At 37.3% G+C, this 22,860-nt stretch overlaps 1 protein-coding gene across 2 annotated transcripts in view; it reads right to left on the bottom strand.

Moving 5' to 3' along the window:
• Positions 1 to 2,044: 2,044 nt before the first annotated feature.
• Positions 2,045 to 22,860, bottom strand: part of NUP153 (nucleoporin 153) — a 70,565-nt gene continuing 49,749 nt past the window's right edge. For both annotated transcript variants that reach the window (XM_044773199.2, XM_070515599.1), the window contains 7 exons: positions 20,471 to 21,088; positions 17,326 to 17,520; positions 14,166 to 15,050; positions 11,909 to 12,232; positions 10,975 to 11,247; positions 3,508 to 3,676; positions 2,045 to 3,175 (listed from right to left, as the gene is read on the bottom strand). In XM_044773199.2, coding sequence (XP_044629134.1) covers positions 3,091 to 3,175; positions 3,508 to 3,676; positions 10,975 to 11,247; positions 11,909 to 12,232; positions 14,166 to 15,050; positions 17,326 to 17,520; positions 20,471 to 21,088 — 2,549 coding nt within the window. In that variant the 3' untranslated portion in view covers positions 2,045 to 3,090. The remainder of the gene's footprint in view (positions 3,176 to 3,507; positions 3,677 to 10,974; positions 11,248 to 11,908; positions 12,233 to 14,165; positions 15,051 to 17,325; positions 17,521 to 20,470; positions 21,089 to 22,860) is intronic.

Here is a 22,860-nt window from a genome sequence, read left to right as displayed (position 1 = left end):
TCCCCAGGCTGAACTAGGAAGTTTACGGCCTGGTTACAAATTATTAAAATTAATCCAACACTTATTTCAAATAATAAAATCCTAACTACATAAACAATTTCAGGAGAGAATCTGTAACAAATATTAATAAACAGCTGGTTAAAGACAGTTTTCAATTGTCTGAATTGTACTTTTTCTTAATGCCTGAAATCGTAAATTACTCAAAACAACATAGCAAAGTGGCATGCCTGGACTGCATGCATCAGGAGTTCCAGGTGCTTATTTAATGATACCGAGTTTTGGGCCATATCCAGACCCGGGGAATGAATGACTCTCTGGTGAGGAGGGCCTAGAATATACATTTGACACACCTCACCAAGTTATACTGCTGCACGTTCAGTGAGAATGACTGACCCCTTGTCAATCAACCAAATTATATAAACATACCTGATTATTCAATCTTTCTGTAGATAGCTTTCCTCCCTTCTGCAATTATTTTCAGTTAAAAATCCCTCACTGGTCCAGCATGGGAAGTGGGCTTTTATTGTTTTCTTTCCATGATGTGTCCCCTTCTTCCACAAACAGCCCTCGGTTTTCACTTCTGTATAGAGCATATAACCCAAGCCTGCCAGGCTGATGTTACAGCCACAGGGAATAGCTCAGAAGTGGGTCTGCAATCTGAACCAGTGCAATAAGGAGATAACCTCTGCGGAACTTAAGCAGGAACAGGTTTGAGGTTGAGCTGCTACCAAGAATGTATTCTAGTGCTCTCATTTGCAGCCTGAGAATTACAGCAGTTGAGATGGAAAAAACAAGTCTTGAGTATAGCCCTATAAGCTTCAGTTTTGGGGGCTAGAAGATTTCCTTTTTAAGATAAGCTACCCTAAGTATCCTTTTCAGTCACTTTTTTTTAAGTACTAAATAAAATGAAACATAATTTATAGCACATTTTTTATGAAAAATCTTTCCCAGAATATTCCTGTCCATGTGGGCCTAGAGAATGGCTAAGAAGGAATGCGCCTGCAATTTAATTAGTCATTAACTTCTCACCCTCAAACCACAGATTTCCAGTTTACTTTACCATTATTGTTTGCCCCCAAACAGGTCCATGTCAAATGTGTGTTATTAATAAAGTATTAGAGGGGCCGGCCCTGTGGCCAAGTTGTCAAGTTCACCTGCTCCACTGCAGCGGCCCAGTGTTTCACTGGTTCGGATCCTGGGCCCAGACATGGCACCGCTTGTAAGGCCCGGCTGAGGTGGCATCCCACAGGCCACCACTAAAAGCAACCACAACTAAAAGACACAACTATGTACTGGGGGCATTTGGGCAGAAAAAGCAGGAAAAAAAAAAAAAAGATTGGCAACAGTTGTTAGCTCAGGTGCCAATCTTTAGAATAAATAAAGTATTAGAAATATAAAACTTCTACTCCAAAACCAGCATTTGATGATGGCCTAAGATATTTTCAATAAGAAAAATTATCTTTTCATTGGAAACAGACAAAAAAGCTCCTAAACATTTTTAAGTTCTGAATTTAGACTCCAACTAGTTCAGCAAAATAAAAGTCAGCACAAAATAACTGTGCCTTCAAATTGAAGAATAAAACTATTAAATGCTGTCCCACGAGCTCTTTTATGGACCATAGAAAAGGAATCTAGTTTAAACAAAAACATTTGGCAAAATAATCCAAAAGACTACACAAAAGGACCACTGAAGTTTTTGCGAGCTGCTCTGGGCATGTATCTGCAAGAACTTGATCAATAAACACTGTCTAATCACCTACTAAGGAAGATACAAGTACAAACAGAAATGGTTGCGTGTGTTTATTTTCAACTTTTAAAAAGATACGTCAGTTTATGTGCAAAGTAGGCGAGATTCCTAGCACCAGACAAAAAGCAGGGTACCTTCCACACGTCGTAAATTCAGACACTTTCACCTTCACACTTCTGAGTTCTCCAAATCACATGTATTCTTTGGAATTTCTCTTCTAACTGACCACTGCTAACCTTCTGAGTTCCCTTCCATTAACACTGTACCTTTGTTATGAGTTAACACTAGAACAAAAAGTATTTCATAATTTTTTTATTGATGGCATTTATCCCATGGTTTAACATGTTAATTATACTGTAATAAACATGGCTTTAATATTAAACTTTTCCTTATTATCCAAAGTCACCACAGTCCATTTCAGTAAATATAAAAATATATGTTTAATACTTTGTACAATACTGGTTTTTGGTCCAAACAAAACTGGATCAGAAAAGCCAATAAATTCACTTTAAGAATCCCCAATTTTTTCTTTAAAGATTTCCAAATGGATTTAGGCAACTTTGAATAATGGGATTTACATAATAAAATCTGAGACAAGACTAAACAACAAAAAACATTTCTAACACAAAATGAAAATTTCAAGTTCACAGATTTATGTTATGCCAAAAAAGTACAGAAACAAAATTGTATTTACACAAGTTTCATAATAAAATAATGAAAAAGGCAAGACAGGTGATAGTCAGAAGGATGAAAATATAGAAATAGCATATAATTATTAAATGGAGAACGAACTAGATCTAACAAGTCCTTAGCATGGACCATTCTTTAAAATCAGGCTTCCTCTATCAGAAAATTTTAGTGCACAATACACCCAACTCACTCACTTCACACATACACCAGCACAAACTCAGCATAGAAATCATTCATTTCAACATCCTCTAATCTATACAGAATTCCTCAGATATAATTACAATTTCAGTGCGTTCCATAAACGCATATCAACGCACATAGTGGTGCAGATGAAGAGGTTCTATACAAAGCCATTCACCGAGCGGGCTCTAATCCTGGGTTCAGCCAGCCTATGCCAAATCAGTGAATAATCTGCTGGATCATAAAATATTTTTGCTGAAGAATCAGTCACCAGTCTAGCTACTATTTTTTAAAAAGGGGGTGGGAGAGGTGAGGATGGGACTTCTGTAAAGAAAGAAGAGGAAAATTCCAAAATTAAAGAAGTCCTTAGGCAGATCTGACTTCAGATAACCCCAGCACACAGTACAATCCAGTATCTGAAAGAAGGGCACCAGCCGTTGTTAAAACTGTTGTGTATAACACCATTGTGACCTTTATTTCCTACGTCTAACAGCAGTCTTTATCTTGCGACCAGGAACTGAAGTTCCAGAAGAAGAGAACATATTTTTCCCATTTGACCTGTGAAAAATAAAAACTTCCTGTGACATGATGCTCAGATAAAATCTCAGAGTCATAATAACATTAAATGTGACCAGTGACAAAGGGGAGAAAAAAAGACAAAGTAAACACGTTTTCTGTTACACCTAATACACACACAATTATTGCTATTTTTCTCAGGCTATGATCCTCCAAAATTATAATATGGTAAATTGATACTGGAGAATATACTTGATTTTACCTGAACTGTACTGCATCCTGGTGATGTTAAAAACAAAACACATACACACTAAATACATATGCACACACCCATACCATGTAAAATTCCCCATTTCAACAAAAAGTTCTCTTACCCCACAGTGAATGCTGCTGGAGACTGGCTAAATGGAAAGCCCCCTGAGCCGGAAGGCTGGGCTGAGGCTGCAGGTGTGCTAGGATTTGCACCAAATGTGAATACTCCTGGCGGATTGTTGTTTGTAAAGTTGAAATTGGTAGTGGTGCTGCCAAACTGGAAAGCTGGACCTACAACAGTGGAAGCAGAAAAGCTCCATTAAGGTAAAAATGATAGTTTTTCTAGTAATGACTCTGACCTTTACATACAAAAACATGTAAACGGTTAAGCTCTCTTATAATCACTTCAAGTTGAAATTACGCATTTTCTCCAGTGACAAACAATACATACTTGACATCCTCCAACAAGTGACCCAACTTACCCACGACCAAGGTAAAAAAGGCAGGGCGGAATTCTGGTTAAAGACAGCGGAATCAACAAACAGATTTAGCACTATCTTTTTCAAAAATTACATTAAAATAACAGTAATGGGATTTTTACAAAGATAGGGAGAGAGGAGATGACAGCAACAAACTTTAGAAGCTAGAAGGCTGACTGGAATGGAATACTAAATCAGCAGCAAGGGGAAGCACAGAGGCAATGCCATTTACACTAAACATACCCAAAAAGTTTAGGTTTCCAAGTACCCCGGAAAGTAAGAATCAAGTTGTGACCAAAAAACAAGAAGGATGGTAGAATATGTTTAAGAAGCAGATACCCAGATCAATCCCTCGCCAACATGAAACAGAATGGTAATTCTCTTCCTCTACCCTAGCAGAAGAACAGAACTTCAGTCTCTGGAGGTCTCGGGACTGAGAAATCAGAGTTAAAGGCAAGGATATCACACTGAAAACAGCAAGATTAAGAGTAGATTGATGTAATGAACATTTAGAACTGCAGCCTCCCTCCCAGACTCAGCACCCAGAACACTGGCAGTCAGCAGGATGTACATACCCTCCAGAAAGGAGACTGCAAGAATTTTCTCTGGGGAATCTGACAATCTAAAAGGATAGACCTAAAGATACAAACATTCAGGTCTTCCCAAGTAAACAAGCAGTCAGATCAACCTATAATGAAATTCAAGATCTATAAGCCCTAGCCATGTACAAAGAATTATCAAGTGGTATTGAGGTGTCCTACACTCATAAGATTATGAGTAGAATGGGAGAAAATATTTGCAAACCATATCTCATAAGGGACTGATAAACAAAATATAAGGAACTCCTACAACTCAACAGCAAAAAGACCCCCAAATAACTCAATTAAAAAGTGGGCAAAAGGGGGCTGGCCCCGTGGCTGAGTGGTTATGTTCGTGTAATCTGCATCAGCACCCCAGGGTTTCGCCAGTTTGGATCCTGGGTGTGGACATGGCATTGCTCATCAGGCCATGCTGAAGCAGTGTCCCACATAGCAAAGCAAGAAGGACCTGCAACTGGAATATACAACTATGTACTGGGGGGCTTTGGGAAGAAGGGGGGAAAAAAAAGAAGAAGATTGGTAACAGATGTCAGTTCAGGTGCCAATCTTTAAAAGAAAAAATGGGCAAAAGACTTGAATAGACATTTCTCCAAAGATGACATACAAATGGCCAAAAGGTATATGAAAAGATGCTCAACATTACTAATCATCAGGGAAATGCAAATGAAAACCACTATGAGGTACCACCTTACACCTGTTAGAATGGCTATTATCAAAAAGAGGTAAGTGTTGGTGAGGATGAGGAAAAAGGGAACCCTTGTGCACTGTTGGTCGGGATGCAAATTGGTGTTGCCACTATGGAAAACAGTATGGAGGTTCCTCGAAAAATCAAAAATAGAAATACTGTATGATCCAGCAATCCCATTCTAGGTATTTATCCAAAAGATGTGAAATCAGGATCTTCAGGAAATATCTGGACTCTCATATTCATTGCAGCATTATTCACAATAGCCAAGAAGTAAAAATAACCTAAAAATCCATTGACAGATAGACAAATATAGAAAATGATGCACATACATACAATGGAATATTACTCAGTCTTAAAAAAGAAGTAAATCTTCACCCTGATCCCAAAACCAGGCAAGGAAAACACAAAGAAGGAAAACTACAGGCCAGTATCACTGATGAACATAGATGGAAAAATCCTCAACAAAATTCTGGTAAACCGAATACAGCAATACATTAAAAAGATCATACACCATGATCAAGTAGGATTTATACCAGGGACACAGGGACAGTTCAACATCCACAAGTCAATCAACATGATACACTACATTAACAAAATGAGAAACAAAAACCACATGATCATCTCAACAGATGCAGAGAAAGCTTTCGACAAGATCCAACATCCATTTATGATAAAAACTCTCAATAAAATGGGTATAGAACGAAAGTACCTCAACATAATAAAGGTCATATATGACAAACCCACAGCCAACATCATACTCAGTGGGTAAAAACTGAAAGCCATCCCTCTGAGAACAGGAACAAGACAAGGGTGTCCACTCTCAGCACTCTTATTCAACATAGTTCTAGAGGTTTTGGCCAGAGCAATTAGGCGGGAAAAAGAAATAAAAGGAATCCAAATAGGCAATGAAGAAGTGAAACTCTCGCTGTTTGCAGACAGCATGATCTTATATATAGAAAACCCCAAAGAATCCATAGGAAAACTGTTAGAAATAATCAACAGCTACAGCAAAGCTGCAGGGTATAAAATCAACTTACATAAATCAGTAGCATTTCTATACTCTAACAACGAACTAACAGAAAAAGAACTCAAGAACACAAAATCCCATTCACAACTGCAACAAAAAGAATAAAATATCTTGGGGTAAATTTAACGAAGGAAGTAAAAGACCTATACAACGAAAACTGTTACAAGACTTTCCTGAAAGAAAGTGATGACAACATAAAGAGATGGAAAGACATTCCATGCACATGGATTGGAAGAATAAACATAGTTAAAATGTCCATACTACCTAAAGCAGTCTACAGATTCAATGCCATCCCAATCAGAATCCCAATGACACTCTTCACAGAAATAGAACAAAGAATCCTAAAATTCATATGGGGCAACAAAAGACTCCGAATTGCTAAAGCAATCCTGAGAAAAAAGAACAAAGCTGGAGGCATCACAATCCCTGACTTCAAAACATACTACAAAGCTACAGTAATCAAAACAGCATGGTACTGGTACAAAAACAGATGCACAGATCAATGGAACAGAATTGAAAGCCCAGAAATAAAACCACACATCTATGGACAGCTAATCTTCAACAAAGGAGCTGAGGGCCTACAATGGAGAAAAGAAAGTCTCTTCAACAAATGGTGCTGGGAAAACTGGAAAGCCACATGTAAAAGAATGAAAATTGACCATTCTTTTTTACCATTCACAAAAATAAACTGAAAATGAATCAAAGACCTAAAGATAAGACCTGAAACCATAAGGCTTCTAGAAGAAAATATAAGCAGTACACTCTTTATTTTTTTTTTTTTGAGGAAGATTAGCCCTGAGCTAACTACTGCCAATCCTCTTTTTGCTGACCAAGACTGGCCCTGAGCTAACATCCATGCCCATCTTCCTCTGCTTTATACGTGGGACGCCTACGACAGCATGGCTTTTGCCAAGCAGTGCCATGTCCACACCCAGGATTCGAACCAGCGAACCCCTGACTGCCGAGAAGCGGAACGTGTGCACTTAACTGCTGTGCCACTGGGCCGGCCCCATGGCAGCACACTCTCTGACATCAGTATCTAAAGGATCTTTTTGGACATCACGTCTTCCCAGACAAGGGAAACAACAGAAAGAATAAACAAATGGGACTTCATCAGACTAAAGAGCTTCTTCAAGGCAAGGGAAAACAGGATTGAAACAAAACAACAACCAACCAATTGGGAGAAAATATTTGCAAGTCATGTATCCGACAAAGGGTTAATCTCTATACTATATAAAGAACTCACACAACTCAACAACAAAAAAATCAAACAACCTGATCAAAAAATGGGCAGGGGACATGAACAGACCTTTCTCCAAAGAAGATATATGGATGGCCAATAGACACATGAAAAGAGCTCATCACTAATTGTCAGGAAAATGCAAATCAAAACTACACTAAGATATCACCTTACACCCATTAGAATGGAAAAAATAACCAAAACAAAGAGACAAATGTTGGAGAGGTTGTGGAGAAAAAGGAACCCTCATACACTGCTGGTGGGAATGCAAACTGGTGCAGCCACTATGGAAAACAGTATGGAGACTTCTCAAAAAATTAAAAATAGAAATACCATATCACCCAGCCATCCCACTACTGGGTATCTATCCAAAGAACTTGAAATCCGCAATATCAAAAGTCCCATGTACCCCTATGTTCACTGCAGCATTATTTACAATAGCCAAGATGTGGAAGCAACCTAAGTGCCCATCAACTAACTGACGACTGGATAAAGAAGATATGGTATATATATACAATGGAACATTACTCAGCCATAAAAAAGGATAAAATCGTCCCATTCACAACAACATGGATGGACCTGGAGGGTATTATGTTAAGTGAAATAAGCCAGACAGAGAAAGACAATCTCTGTATGACTCCACTCATATGTGGAAGTTAAACATGTAGACAAAGAGAACAGATTAGTGGTTACCAGGGGAAAGGGGGGGTGGGGGTGAGCACAAAGGGTGAAAGAGTGTACCTACAACATGACTGACAACTGAAATTTCACAAGGTTGTAAACTATCATAATCTTAAGTAAAAAAAAAAAAAAAGAAAGAAAGAAATCTTGCAATATGCAAAAACATGGATGAACCTGGAAGACATTATGCTAAGTGAAATACGCCAGTCACAGAAGGACAAGTATTTCACGATTTCACTTACGTGAGGTATCTAAAACAGCCAAACTCATGGAAGCAAAGAGAAGAATGGTGGCTGCTGGTGGTGGGGAGGAGGATGGGAGGAAATTGGGAGTTGCTATTCAGTGGGTATAAAGTTTTAGTTAGGCAAGATGAGTAAGTTCTAGAGGCCTGCTGTTCTACAGCGTGCCTATAGTTAACAATGCTGTATTGTTCACTTTATTTGCTGGAAGTGTAGAACTCATGTGAAATATTCTTACTCCAACTGAAAAAAATCTAAAAGCTTGGAGCAGATAGTCAAGCAGCAACAGACATTTGAGGAAAGTATTTCATAAGAAACATTAAGACCAAAAGCAATTTGGAGAAACTGACTAAGCAAAAGCTTTAAGAAATAAACCACCTCATTATTAATATCCTCAAGAGATCAACAGATAACAGTTCTGAAACAACAGAAGGATATAAACAGGAAATATCCACAGAACAAAAAAGAAGACTTGGAAATTAAAAAGTGATACTAGCGGAAGTAAAAAGATAAAGTGAAGAAATCTTCCCAGAAAGTACAACAAAGACAAAAAGTGGGGAAAAAAAGAGAGAATGAAAGTTAGAGAATAAGGCATAAAATCTTCAAAGAAATAATTCAAGAAAATTCCCAGGAATCAAAGTTCACGAAAGGACACACTACATTCCTTACATAATCAATAGATAAAATGGATTCGGACCAAGGAACATCCTCCTGATAAGTCACAACACTGGAGGCAAAACAAAAGATTCTGAGATTCCAGAAAGAAGAAATAAGTCAAAAATCACAGATCAGTCAAAACTTGAAGAGTAACCCTGGGAGCCAGAAAGTCCACAACGAAGGAATGCTCTCAAAATTATGAAAATGATTTCCAATCTAAATCTATATTCAACCAAAATCTTACCAAACATGGGGGCAGAAGAAACATCCTTCCAAAAGAAATGCAAGGCCTCAAAATTTTCTTCCCTGAGTCTTTAACCAATCACTGGAAGATGTACTCCATCAAAACAAGAGAAAAAGAAGGAAGACACGGCATCCAGGAAACAGAGATTCCTTTAAGAGGAAGCTAAAGGAATCTACAGAGACAGTTAAAAAGAGATCCCCGAGACCACAGTTAAACAGCAGTCCTAGAAAGCGTGGTGGGAGGAGCATGCTAGAAGATTCTGTGAGAAATTTCTTTGAGATAGTGAAAAACAGCCCCAAGTTTTGTATAGAAAAGAAAATCACAGTACATCATACTGTATTTGCATACTTAGAATACCGATCTAACTGTATGTCACTACATTAGGAGGATGGAGGGCAATGTTACCTGTATCAAAGAAAGCTAAACTCTCTCCAATTCCACGTTAGGAGAATAAAGTCAATAAATCTCAATTAAAAAGTGTCACAAAACATGAGAAATTTGCTACATGTACCGACAAAATACTAATATCTAGAAGAAAGAACTCCTACAAATCAATAAACAAAAGCAAAACAACTGAACAGAAAAATGACCCAAAAACCTTATAAAAAGACTTCCCAAAAAATGAAATCAAGTAGAATCCAAATATGACAATCCTTATACAATGCTGGTAGGATGTGAATTGGCACAATCCATCAGGAAAAATTTATATTATCTTCTAAAGTATAAGATATGCACACCTTTTAATTTGGCAATCCCTCTCCCAGGGAGAATGTGCAGGGTTGCATTCCCTAATAACTAAAAACAACAGAAACATTTGTCAACACTATATGGATAAATTGCTGTATATTCATACAGTGATTTACTCTACAGCAATGAAAATGAACAAACTGTATGCAATAACATGGATGAACCTTACAGATAAGACAGAGTGAAAGGAGCAATAATCAAAAGACTGAATATGGTAAGATTCCATTTATATAGTTAAAAATTGGGCAAAACTGTATTTTGTAGAGATGCATCTATCAGTAGTTAACTTTAAAAAAAAACAAAAATGATTACCATAAAAACCAAGACAGCATTAGAGCAAGGAAAGAAGAGAGGAATGTGATCAAAAAGGGATACAGAAGGGGCTCCTGGTTACACAAGGGTTTGCTTCAACACTGCATAGTTCACTTATGTTTCATGCTTTTCTATATGAGGTTATATTTCACAATTAGAAAAATATACACGGTGCAATCTTAAGGAAATACATCATTATACTACAATGTGATTAGTGATATTTAAAAAGCCACAGGAATGTTTATGTAAACATGCAAGTGAAAAAGCTAGTATCCTCAAAGAGGAAGCGTCATGAGACCCCTCAGCTGGATTGTCCAGGAGCCTGGAGCTGGGGTATAATCTATTCATAAAGAGATTAGGAAATACAGCTGAAATCTAGAGTGCCCCGAAATTCAGCTGGGGAAAAACAGGACTGAATGAATCCAGCACCTAATCAAAGAGCAAGAAATAACTACATTTTAATCAAACACGTTAGTACCTTAAAAGTGCTTAATAGTGTGAAAATAGGGAATGTTGCTTACAGTGAAGTCTAGACATGCACCTCTCTATTCTGCCAAGTACCAGAGACCAAAAAAAGGAAAGACACACACATGGTTTCAAAGTTCAAAGAAAAATTATATTTAAAACATACAGAACCTAAGTACAGATACAAACTACATCACTACTACACACTTACTGGAATTAGGAGCTGTTCCAGAGCCAAACGCAGACTGACAAGGCTGTTGTCCAAAGACAGGAGGCTGGCTACTGCTTGACACTGTCCCAAAAGTAGGTGGTGCAGGCTGAGAACCAGCAGAAAACAATGCTGCTGAAGATGATATAGACCCAAAGCCTGGCGGATTAGGCTGGCTGGCACCTTGACTTTGTCCAAATGTTGGGGTCTGGTTAGCACCAAATGCTGGACTGGCAGATGGTGCTGAAGGTCCAGTGCCAAATACAAAGGAGGATCCTAGAGGCCCACAGAAATACTTGCATCACCATGATAGCTAAAACGAGATAATCCTCAAGAAATCTCTATAAACGCAAAAGCAAATTTCAGACTTCTTTTCAGATTCTTACCTTGCTTAATAAATCCCATCAAGACAAGTTTTGAATAATGATTAAGATTACTATTCTCTCCACCATTATTTAGTAAAACCATATAGAACCCATATTAAAAAAAACTATTAACAAGCCTCCCCACCTTCATAGTCCAAAATTTTTAGGTAAAGGGATATATCTAAGAAGTCAACTGATTTCTCATCAGAAATTTAATACACTGCAGAAATCAGCTAATGTCATAATCATGTATATAGTGCATAATGAGGAACTAATGTTTAATAAAATAATGCCCAGTGTCTGCTTACCTACAATTTAACATTTCAAAAAGAACACTTGGAAAAACTAAAGATTACACTCTTGTTGAGATTAGAAAAATTGTTTCCAAGAGTTAATTATAATAAACTTGAACACAAAGTGTACATTTATTCCACATGGTGAGTAATGACAACATCCCGGGTATAGATGACCTAAAAGGCACCCATGCTGTTTTGTGATAACCTGCTATATTGTTTGCTAAGGTTTGATATAATTAAAGCCAATCCAGCATGGTTTTGCTTTTTCAAATGTACCTGCAGAGCTGGATGTGGTTGTAGCTCCAAAGCTGAAACCAGAGGTTGCAGTACTATTACTGCTGGCTCCAGGACCAAAGACAAACGGGGTGACAGCTGTACCCGTGCTGGACGTGGTTGCTGGTTTGCTTTCTTGAGAAAACAGCAAAGACTGAGATGTACTGGATTCAGCAGAGTTACCAAAGGCAGAGCTGCTCACAGGATTGCTGGCCTGTCCAAACACAAAGGAGGCCGCAGGTGCACTGGAGGCAGAAGTGGCTGGTGTACTTGAATTAGAGGAATTGTTGTTCAAGAAGCTAAAAATTGGCTTTGCTGCACCTTGATCTGTAAGACAGAAATTAAAAAACAAAAATCTTTAAGAACAAGCAGTCCAGAAAGCATTTTTCCCTATGCTAAATCTAAGATTTCATTAGAAAACAGAATCACTAAGTTTTCTATATAGATTCATTCATCAAATGGACAACTGTTACATTAAATTTTGATACAGTCAAATACACCCAGCTTTTCTCTTAGGGCTTATGGATTTTTTGTCTTACATAGGAAAACCTTCAGCCTTCAGATTAACAAAAGTTAAAATATCCCTTAAATCCCAATCTAACTGGATACTGTGTTTGGATAGCAAATTCAGACAGTGGGAGATAGCTGTGGTTTTATAAATTTGATTTTGAAGTTTATGTCAGCAAGATTATAACTTCAATTTCTCCAAATAATAGCCAACTTTCTCTGCAGCATTTATTGACTCGTGCATCCTTTGCTCACCAATTTTTAACTCCACCTTTATCTCATACTAAATTTCCAGATATATGTGCATGTTTCCTCTACAGTTATTGTTACTAGACAGTTTTAATTACTGTAGCTTTACAGTATAGTTTGAGATTAGTAGGGCAAACCCGACTGTGTACTTGCCCTTCTCCCCAAAATCTTCTGTGCGTTTCTCCTTCCATATGAAATTTTAGAATTAGTTTAGCCTATCACGCTTGGCAAAAATTCCTCTAAGAAGAGAAATTATATTGGGGATGGGGGAAATATTCTCACTTAGGAACAAGTATTAAATATGCCCTTTATGTTTTTTTTCAGGTGTACATCATTGTACTTCGATTTCTGTGTAGACTTTTATGTTCTTTTCATTATTTAGCATGTAACAGGTTCTGTTGCTATTATAAAATACAAATTAGAAATGTTAGAAAATACAAATGAGATATGTTGTCCAACTACTTATTGCAGATCTGGAGAAAAGCCATTGATTTTTATATGGTGATCCTGGATCTAGCCACCTTACTGAAGTTCCCATATTGTCTACTAAACAGGGCTGGTCACATTACGATATGGACAGTAGTATGATTCACAGAAAATGGAGCATGTTGGCTCATTTTCAAGTTGGTTAACAGGAGGCTTTAAGAGCGCTGATTTCAATGGAAACAGTATGGTGACACCATGATTAAATTTGATTAGACCCTACCTCATTTTTATCCCTTTCCATATAGTACATAATTTAGTTTTTCTTTAAAGTGTTTTTAAATTTTCAAGTAAAAATTTAATAGACAAAAACTACTCATACCTATGTGTTAAATTCCATACTATTTTTTTAAGTTAATTTTTCATTTTGTTGTGTTTTCAATTTATTATCCAAAAGTGTTCATAAGTGTTTAATTTGATTCTTTACTGTGTTCTGGGAAATTCCAGTACACTAATCTGATTATCTGCTATGTTTTTTTCTGCTACTCAGTGTACAGAATGATCTTATTTCACCAACCATGTTTTTTAACTTTTAAAAATGCTATTTCGTTTTTTTCTTCAGGATTTTAGTTTTCATAACCACCTCTATTCCTCAGGAATTAATTATTTTTGTTGTCCATGTTCCTGAAATGTCTGATAGTGAGTAATTATCTCTATTTCCAAATGAAGGCCTATTCATAAAGATTTTATTAGTTAAGAAATATTTTATGAGCTTAAGAAAGAATGCCTATCCTGAATAGCATATGCTAATTCTGATTATAAAAGCCCAAACAGAAGAAAGACTCAGACAAATGTATATCGTGGGCTTTCCCTTAGAGCTGTATTTCTCAAAATTCGATCCGTAGATAACTTCATCAGAATCATGGGGGTTTGAAGCAGATAAAACTGAGAATCCTAGGCTCCTTCCCCAAGAGTTCTGTTACTGGTACTCTCTCAACTATGTTCAGTGTAAACCATTCCTTGACTTGCTGCGTTTGTCAAGATATCAGAGACACCTTGTAAGAAAACGTTTAATACTTACCAGCTGTAGTACTGGTTTGAGCTCCAAAAGTAAAAGTGGCCTTTGTTGGCTGTTCAGATTCCTTCTCAGATGGTTTTGCCATACTGAAACTAAAGGTCGACTTTGAAGAACTCTCATCTTTGGTTTGCTCTGAATTCCCAAAGGAAAACACTGGTTGACACTTTGGCTCTTCGTTGTCAGCTTTCTTCCCAAACACCAGAGAAGTAGAAGTGACAGGCTCTTGCTGTTTCTCTTCTGTCCTTCCCAAAGCAAACAATGAGGCAGATGGTAGAGGGGCAGCTTCCATATTGCCAAAAGTAAACCCTCCTTTGGCGGCAGGCATTTCTTCTTTTTTCGCTTCTGCTGTCTTACACGTGAAAGAAGTCACTGAGACACTCTTGGTTTCTGTGGTTCCAAAACTGAAGCTGCTCTTGTTCTCGGAGGCCACCGCAGTGTTAGTAGCAGCAGGGGTAGAGTTAATAACACCTGTACCAAAGCTAAAGCCTGCAGATGAAGATTTAGGCAGTTCCTCTTTCTTTTCTTGCTGCCCAAGATTAGACATCCCAAACTGAAATGGAGCTAAAGAAGGTGGATTGCTTAAACCAGAAGAAAGTCCAAATTTAAAATTATTATCACTCTTACTGTCTTTTTTAACTTCTTCAGGTTTAGAATCAGATGAAACTCCAAATTTCAAATCTCCTATTGGTTTAGAAAATTTAAAGCCTTCACTCACGGTGTTTATAGACCCAGAATCTGATGACACACCTATTTTGAAGCCTCCTTGATCTCCAAATTTAAAATTTCCAGTGTTTGTTAAAGTCTGAGAAGGCCCGGAAGAGGATGATGGGATACCAAATTTGAAGGATGAGGCTGCTGGGTTTGAAGATGAGGAAGATGTACCAAAGCCTTCAAAAAATATAAGAGACACCAAAGACACTGAATTACAGTTATTCTCTCAAACAAAATCTAAACTTTGAAAACCAAAGGGAGTAGGAATAACTTTGAAAAGGCCTGCTTTGAAGAGTATTAGCAATGGTAGTAAACATGAACCAAGGTGCCAATATTCACCATGGGAATTACATCTCAATCGTCACAACTACACTGACATGCCACTTGTCATCTATCAGACTGGCAGAGGTCAAATAAGTTTGATAAAACAGTGTTGGTGATGAGACTAGGAGTAACAGATACTTTATTAACACACAGCAGGTGGAGGTGTAAATTAGCACAAAATTTATGGGAGGCAATTCATCAATATTTACCAAAAATTACAAACACATATACCCTTTGACCCAGGAATTCTACAGCTGAGTCTTTATTTGAAAGATAAATTCACAGACAATCAAAATGCCATATGTAATCCAGAATGAAGAACAAATATGTGTCCAAGCTAATCCATAATAAAACCAAGGGGGCAGAAAGGCACTGTGGTATATAGCCTTTTCTAACAAGGTAGAGGGAAATAAGAAGATACAGAATAAGACTATATTTGCTTATGATATGCATAAAGAAACTCTGAAAGAGTTATGAGAAATTAACCACAGCTATTACCTTTGCTGGGGGAGGAAGGATGGAAAATGTGCCAGTGGGGTCATGAAATACTTTTCACTGTGAATCCTGTCATAATTTAATTTTTAAATCTTCTGAATAAATGTGTTATTTACTCAAGAATCTAAAACAGTTTTTTTTTAGCCATCAAAGAACAAGAATTACATGAGTGGAAGCAGTATTTAAAAAGATACTGCTATACTGACGAGATCAAAGTCTTGGATTCCTAATGCTTTTCTGGAGCTGAATAAACCAGAAATGAAGCACTTGACTGGCTGACTCAGCAAAGGAATCATTGAAGGGTGCCAAGATATTTATCCACAACTCTGCTACCCATGCGGAAATAAAGACAAACGATGGCCAAGCTTTACAAACCCTCCTCTTCCGTCTTCCCCTTTTAATGATTACCCACCCCACTTTCTTTCCCTAAGAAACTTAATGGAAACAGTCCATCAGAATCTCAGGAGCAAACGGCCATCCACATGGTCTCTGAAATACCTTAAGTGGTAGTACACAGAAAGCTATAAATAATGGTGCCAAAGAAAATAATTAACTAATTATCACCTCTGCCTCAAAGGGACAGATTTAAAGGTATGATGATTACTGCACTACAGGTAGAAAACATGGGACAGGGACCCTGAGGTACAGCTAGAGAGGGAGCTAAAGTACACTGGAAGGCAGCAGTGGCTTTCAAACCTGTTGTATCCCATTAGTCATGTAATTAATTTAGTAGGCGGCAACCAGCATTTGCCTTCTAAAAAGAAAAAAAATAGAAAACACTAGGGTACCTTACACATACTAGAGATAAGTATTAGTTTGTAAAACTTTTCTTTCAATCACATAGACACTGTGCATGTGACGGGTCACAAGGTGAAAGTTTACTGACTTTGGTTTGCAGTCAAAAAAGTTTGAAAGCCAATAACTAATCCAAGGCGTAATTATGAGTAGTAAAAGTTGGATACTCCTTTTTTTAATGCTCTTACATTCCCATCTTTTAGGCCTACTCTCTTACAGATTAAAATCTTTCTCAGATGTAAAATTTCTTTTCCTTTCTAGCTTCCCCCCCCCCCAAAATCCAGCTTTTGATTTACCCAAAATCAAAATTTTGACTAAACTGTGTCCCATATAAAACATGAAATAATTCACACAGGAATATGAAGACTAGAAAAACTTGGCCTCCAGGTAATTAAGTATAAGTTACTTTCAGAGGTTCTTCTTTCCATTTACATAACATAACAAAATCTGAGACATACTCTGGGAAACCAAAGCCCAAATCTAGATTCTTTACAATAAGGTTCTAGGGGTGTAAATTCCCAGCCAAATAAGAGTCAGGAAATTCATTGAGATGCCAAAGGGCTGTTAACAATTAAAAATAGAAACCTAAAACTCTCTCAGACTCAGTAACACGTGACAGAATAGTTCTTTTACCCTGCTACAGAAAGATACCCCACTGCTGACCAGCAAATAATCCAACTTTATAGTAACTCAGAGATAGACGTGAGCCAGAAGTCTAGGACAATACCTCATTTTAGATGAATTTTCAATAGAGAATGAGTAATTTTAAAACTAAAGCTGTTTGCAAATATGTCACTTTAAAATGGCAATACCAGGAGGCACTTTACCAACACCTTACCTTTGAACTCAGATTTTGTGCCTGGCTTTGCACTTTCACATGCTACGCATTTGGTAGAATCTGCTTTATTCTGCACTAGGCATACTTCACAATCCCAGCTTCCCTCAGGTTTCTTGAACTTGTCCAATCCTAGGCAGCCTCCAGAAGACAGAGAGACAGGGACAGTGGTGCTACTTGAGGCAGGTCCTGAACTGCCTAAAAAATAATGAGGATACACATGAAAATTCTAATTTGCATTATGTCAGTATCTTAATGATACCAGTAAGTCTGAACATTCCATTTTTATTAGTGTTTCCTATTAACACAGAGAAAACGCCAGAAATATAGACATTACATTGTTAAAAACAGTAAAAACACCTCAGATTTCTTTTCCTCTTATAAATGAGCAGCTCACATTCACCTTGCTCAATGATGAGCTCCCTCTTAACCTCAAGTTTGAATAGCCAGTTAAAAAAAATCATGCTCACAAATCGGAGCCTAAAGGACTAAATTTTTCTTAAGACTCTTTATCAAATTTCTTCCAACAGCACAGCATTATAAAATGTAAGATATAAATTGGAGGCATTATTTGGAGACATAAAAAATACACAGCCACAGACCATATTAATTTCAAGATTTCAAAGCACAGGTCTCTGCCTTTCAAATAATCATTTTTGCGTAGAAGTATTCTATCATCCACTTTGCAATTCAACTCGACATCACCTACTACTATGTTCATGGCATTTCTGTTATAAGCTAGCCATTTAACAGACGTTTATCAAACACCATAATGTACTTAGGTTCTGGGGACATAGAGATGAATAAAATGTTGCTTAACTTCTAAAGGTGCTCATGAGCTAAAAAGGAGAAAGAAAAACATAAATACATAGTAGCACCATCACCAAGATGGAAAGTGAGAAATGATCTAAACAAGAGTGCAAAGGAGGAAGAAATAGCTAAGGAGCAGGAGATGGATTCACAGACTCGATTATTTAAATCTTTAAGCAGAACTAGCAAGTTTGTGGGGAGAGGAGGCTGCACAAGAAGGATGGGTCTGCAAGGCACAATGCTGAAGAAATACAGGGTTGAGAATGGAGCCATTCATTCTGGTACTCCCACTTCTCTAAATGTTTTCCAATTGTTGTCACTTCTCCCAGTTACCTGACCTCTGTGTTTTATTGGCATGTTTTCTTCCATCTTGCCAATAAAATTGCTCCCTGAGGTTCCATCTTTGGACCACTGCCCTTCTCACAACCTCTCATCCACTCTGATGGTTTTCATCACCAATAAAAGTTTCCTGATCTGTACCTACAACCCACACTTCTGAGCTTCATTCCTGTGGTCTTTTTCTTAGCTGATAGTTCCATTATCCACCTGGTGAGATTGGCTAGATGGCTCCTCCTCCCTTACGTATTTCTCTAATCTATTTCATTTCTCATTTTTTCTGACCTTTCTACTGCTGTTCTAGTTCAAGCTCCCCTTATCTCCTGCTTGAATAACCACCTTCTTATTCAGACCTCTGGTCTTGTTCCCTTGAAATTCATCCTTCTAAGAAGCAACAAGTATCATGTGGATTTTGTTTTCCCTGTCCAGTTATGCCTTTAAGAAATTAAGTGTTCCAAAGTTTTATCCCTGCCACTCCCTTAAATTAGCAGAATTCAGTTTTAGGCTGTCTTCTCTATTCACTCCATTCACTCACCTTACATAACCTTGACTCCCATGACTTATTTGAAAACTATGAGCCAATGACTCCCAAATCTGATCTCCAGCCCAGAGGCTCCATTATCAGTATATCCAAAGGCCTCACATATATCTGAATGTCAACTTCAGCAGCTTGAAATCAACATGTCTTCAACTGTACATTATTCTACATACCCCATCCTTATTTAATTTCATTAGTACCCATCACACTTTGCCTGTATTATTGATACAACTTCCTAAACTGTTCTCTGGTCTCTGAATTTCAAATCTATCCTCCAAAAAGCCACCGAATGATTTATCAAAAATGCAAATTTGACTTTATCACTCCTCTGCTTAAAATGATGGTCACCATTTACAGGATGAAGTCAAAGTTCTTTGATACATATATGAGCTGCCTTTGTGTGTAACAATTTATTTCCTGACTCAAAGTTTTATTTTCCTGTCAACTCAGAATTTTGGTCTCCTACAAGCATCAAGGGCTTTCTACTTTTTTTAGAGGAGGGATGCCATATGGGAAGACGAAGATATTTTAAAACAAAGATTCTGAAATCTTATTCTTGTGGCGATGTCCAATAGGAATTAGAAATATGGCTCACTCCTTGTGTTCAGACAAGGGGTTTAGGCTAATAACTCAAGAGCTTTCCATTGCAGATATAAAACCACACGTCCATGAATAAATGCAATAAAAATAGGAAATATAATTCCCAGGATACTCATATATGTTTTATTTAGCATCCATGTCACCATATATCTGTACCAAATAATTATGATAGCATTACAAAAACAGCAAAGAGTCATTTCCAGATGAATTAAAGATCAATTTGAATCTTCAGTAACTCTTTCAAATTTGAACAGAGAAACAGGAAAAACTCAAACCAAACTCCATTTTTCTGGTGGGCTAAGTTAGAATGTTTTCATTAATGATTCAGTAGTGAACTACAGCGGCAGTATCTCTGGCAGAAAGCATACAGGCACAATATCACCATTAATGTTCACCCACAGCCTCTTCATAAAGCAACGTTGTCTACCCCTTAACGAAACCTTCTCTGGAAATGACCACTAGCCATCCTCACTTCTACTCAGAGAAAAAGAGACAAAGTAATATTTCATTTTGTATAAAGGTTTGAGAAACACTGCCCCATTCTAAGACCTTACATTATCTCTATTAGTCAACTTTGAAAACGATCATGAAGAGCAAGAAGTTTCTGATAAAAGTACATCCAAGAAGAGGTCAAGGTATATATGGGATTGACGAAAACATCTCCTATCCTAAGAGAACATGCAGACCTAGCCTCAAGCCAGTCATTTTAACCTCAAGATAGTTTAGAAAAATTAAGATGTATGAGGAAATGCTCATCCTGAAACATTTAAAATACTGAAGTTGTTCTTAGTGGTGTTATAGAGAATAAATTAAAATGTTCTACTAAAGAAATGACAAAATTATTCCAAACAATCATCAACGTACCTGGTTTCTCAGACATACAGGACACACATTTATTGTCTTCTGCATTATTAGAAATACAGCATACTGGACACTCCCAAGATCCCACAGGCCTTTTGAATTTATCTGCAAATCCTAAGGTACCAGGGGTCACAGTGCAGCTGGAGGATGAAGCAGCCATAGTTACGGCACTTTCTGAAGCCACTGGCAATGTAATGACGCGCTTAACACCAGTTCCAGGTTTCGGTGTTTCACAAGCTACACATTTTATCGCTTCAGGTTTATTTTGTACTAAACAGGTATCACAATCCCAAGTTCCTACTGCTGCTTTAAATTTGTCTCCAAAGCCTGTCCCTGATGCAGAAAGAGTTGGTTTGCCACTTTTGCTTGGAGTCCCAATTCCAGTCTGTTTAGCAGTATCTCTTGGTGGCGATTTTGTCGCTTGACAGGCTACGCACTTGTTGTCTGTAACTTTGTTCTGGAGTAGACAAGTATCACACTGCCACGATGACTCAGCTTTTAAACCTTCCCCAAACCCAGTTCCACTAGAAGAAAAGCTACTTATTGCTGGTCTTGTATAAACCACCGGGCTCGTAGTGGTAGGCTGAGCAGCAAGAGAATCCGCCTTTGGTGAGGTGAAACCTATAACGATGGGAAGAGGAGAGTGCAAAAAAAAAAAAAACAATTAGGGAAGCTTTCTAATCTAAACATTAACTGAAATATCATTACTGGGAGAAAACATTTATCTTATTGCAAAATTACTACAATCCAAGCTGGACTACTTAAAGTGTTGTTTTTCACCTAAGCAATAGTTCTAGTATTAATCACATAATTAATAAGCAACGGACCTAGTTAAAATTCTACAACAGAAATTTTGTTTATAGTATATCATCTTCCTATAGGAATTTCTATTTACTATAATTCAACTAATACCTAATTTAAGGCTTTAATTTGTACTAATTTACTAATATATACTACTGTCATCTACATTTTGCTATACTCTGCCTTCCTGCAACACTGAACTACGGTACATTCATAGCCTGCCTTCCTCATCCTTTCAGGTGTTCCCTTGGCTATGCCAAATGACTTCAATTATCTGTAATCTTTGAATTTTGTCCAGCCATAATCCACAGTGTGGTATCCTTTACTTCCGTAAAAATCAGCTGAGCTGTGCAGGTATGGTTAGTTGACCGATGTCCCTTCAAAGTACAACAGAGTGTTAAGGATTACTTTTAATTACACTAAACTCATATAAAGCTTTTAAATGGTAATGGTTCAATGACAAATATGATGAAAAATTCCAACAAAGATGTACCAAACCATATGGTAAAACCTTAGAAATACAAACATTATTAAGACTCAGTCTATCCTAATGGAGCACAAGTTCATGCTACTCAAACACATGTCCACGCGAAGTTACCAAACACTAATTCAAACAAAACTGCCTCAAAGATAGCTCTAATATAAAACCTCAGAGCCTTTCATATCGTAAGTATATCCTTTTTGTAACCACTGAAGGTGTATTTAGAGAATTAAGGTATTCACATAGAACCATGGAATAATAAGAGAAAAAAAGTCTTTTTGCTACCAAAACTGCCATTGAAATGATTCACTCAAACTACATTTTATGGAATAATTTTCTGATCCTTTACTTTGGACCCATTAGCTTATTTTACATATACCAAAAAACTCAGTGACCTGTTTCTCCAGCCTTTAGCACCAAAGGAAAAGAAAATTGGAGGGGAAGAATATACAGAAGATTGTTAGACATTTTCTAGTGGTACCAAGAAATAATCCAGCTTAGAGCAATTTTTAGCATAAGGGCAAAACAATCCCATATATTTCAGTTACTCCCAGTGGCTAACAATGTACCATTTAGTTAATGATTCATTTGAGTCACTGAGGATGGCAAAATTTTAACAGCAACCATCTCAAGGTGTTATAAGACGTTTCTTTTCCTCCTACTTTTGTGGATTGTCCTAATTTCCCTCAAAAGAACATGACTCTTCCAAATTTTTGCTATTTAAAATAAGTTAAAAAGGGGGAAGTAGTGGGCATTAAATGCAAAGTGTAACTCTGACAAAGGTAAACTATACGCATCTGATGCTTACCGACTACTTGGTTAATTCTAGTACAAGCATTCTGGAGTTCTGCCATAACTGTGTAAAATTGCCTAAATTATCAAGACTCCTGTAGGCAGGGGACTCAACTATAAAATGAGAGCTAGACCAAAAACACCTAACCTTTCTAAATCTTGTAGCATCCAACCTCATTTTGAAACTCCTATTCAATTATACATGAACACATCTGCTGGGTAAATCTCAATTCTTTCTGAGCTACTAGATTATCTTATAAAAACTTTCATATTCTTATAGTACACATCACAATTGAAATTATGACTATCCTCTTTGATT

Source organism: Equus asinus, chromosome 8 (assembly GCF_041296235.1).
Source record: "Equus asinus isolate D_3611 breed Donkey chromosome 8, EquAss-T2T_v2, whole genome shotgun sequence".
Classification (NCBI taxonomy): Eukaryota; Metazoa; Chordata; class Mammalia; order Perissodactyla; family Equidae; genus Equus; species Equus asinus.
The sequence above is the reverse complement of the archived record's forward strand: the minus strand, read 5'-3'. Positions and strand labels throughout refer to the sequence as shown.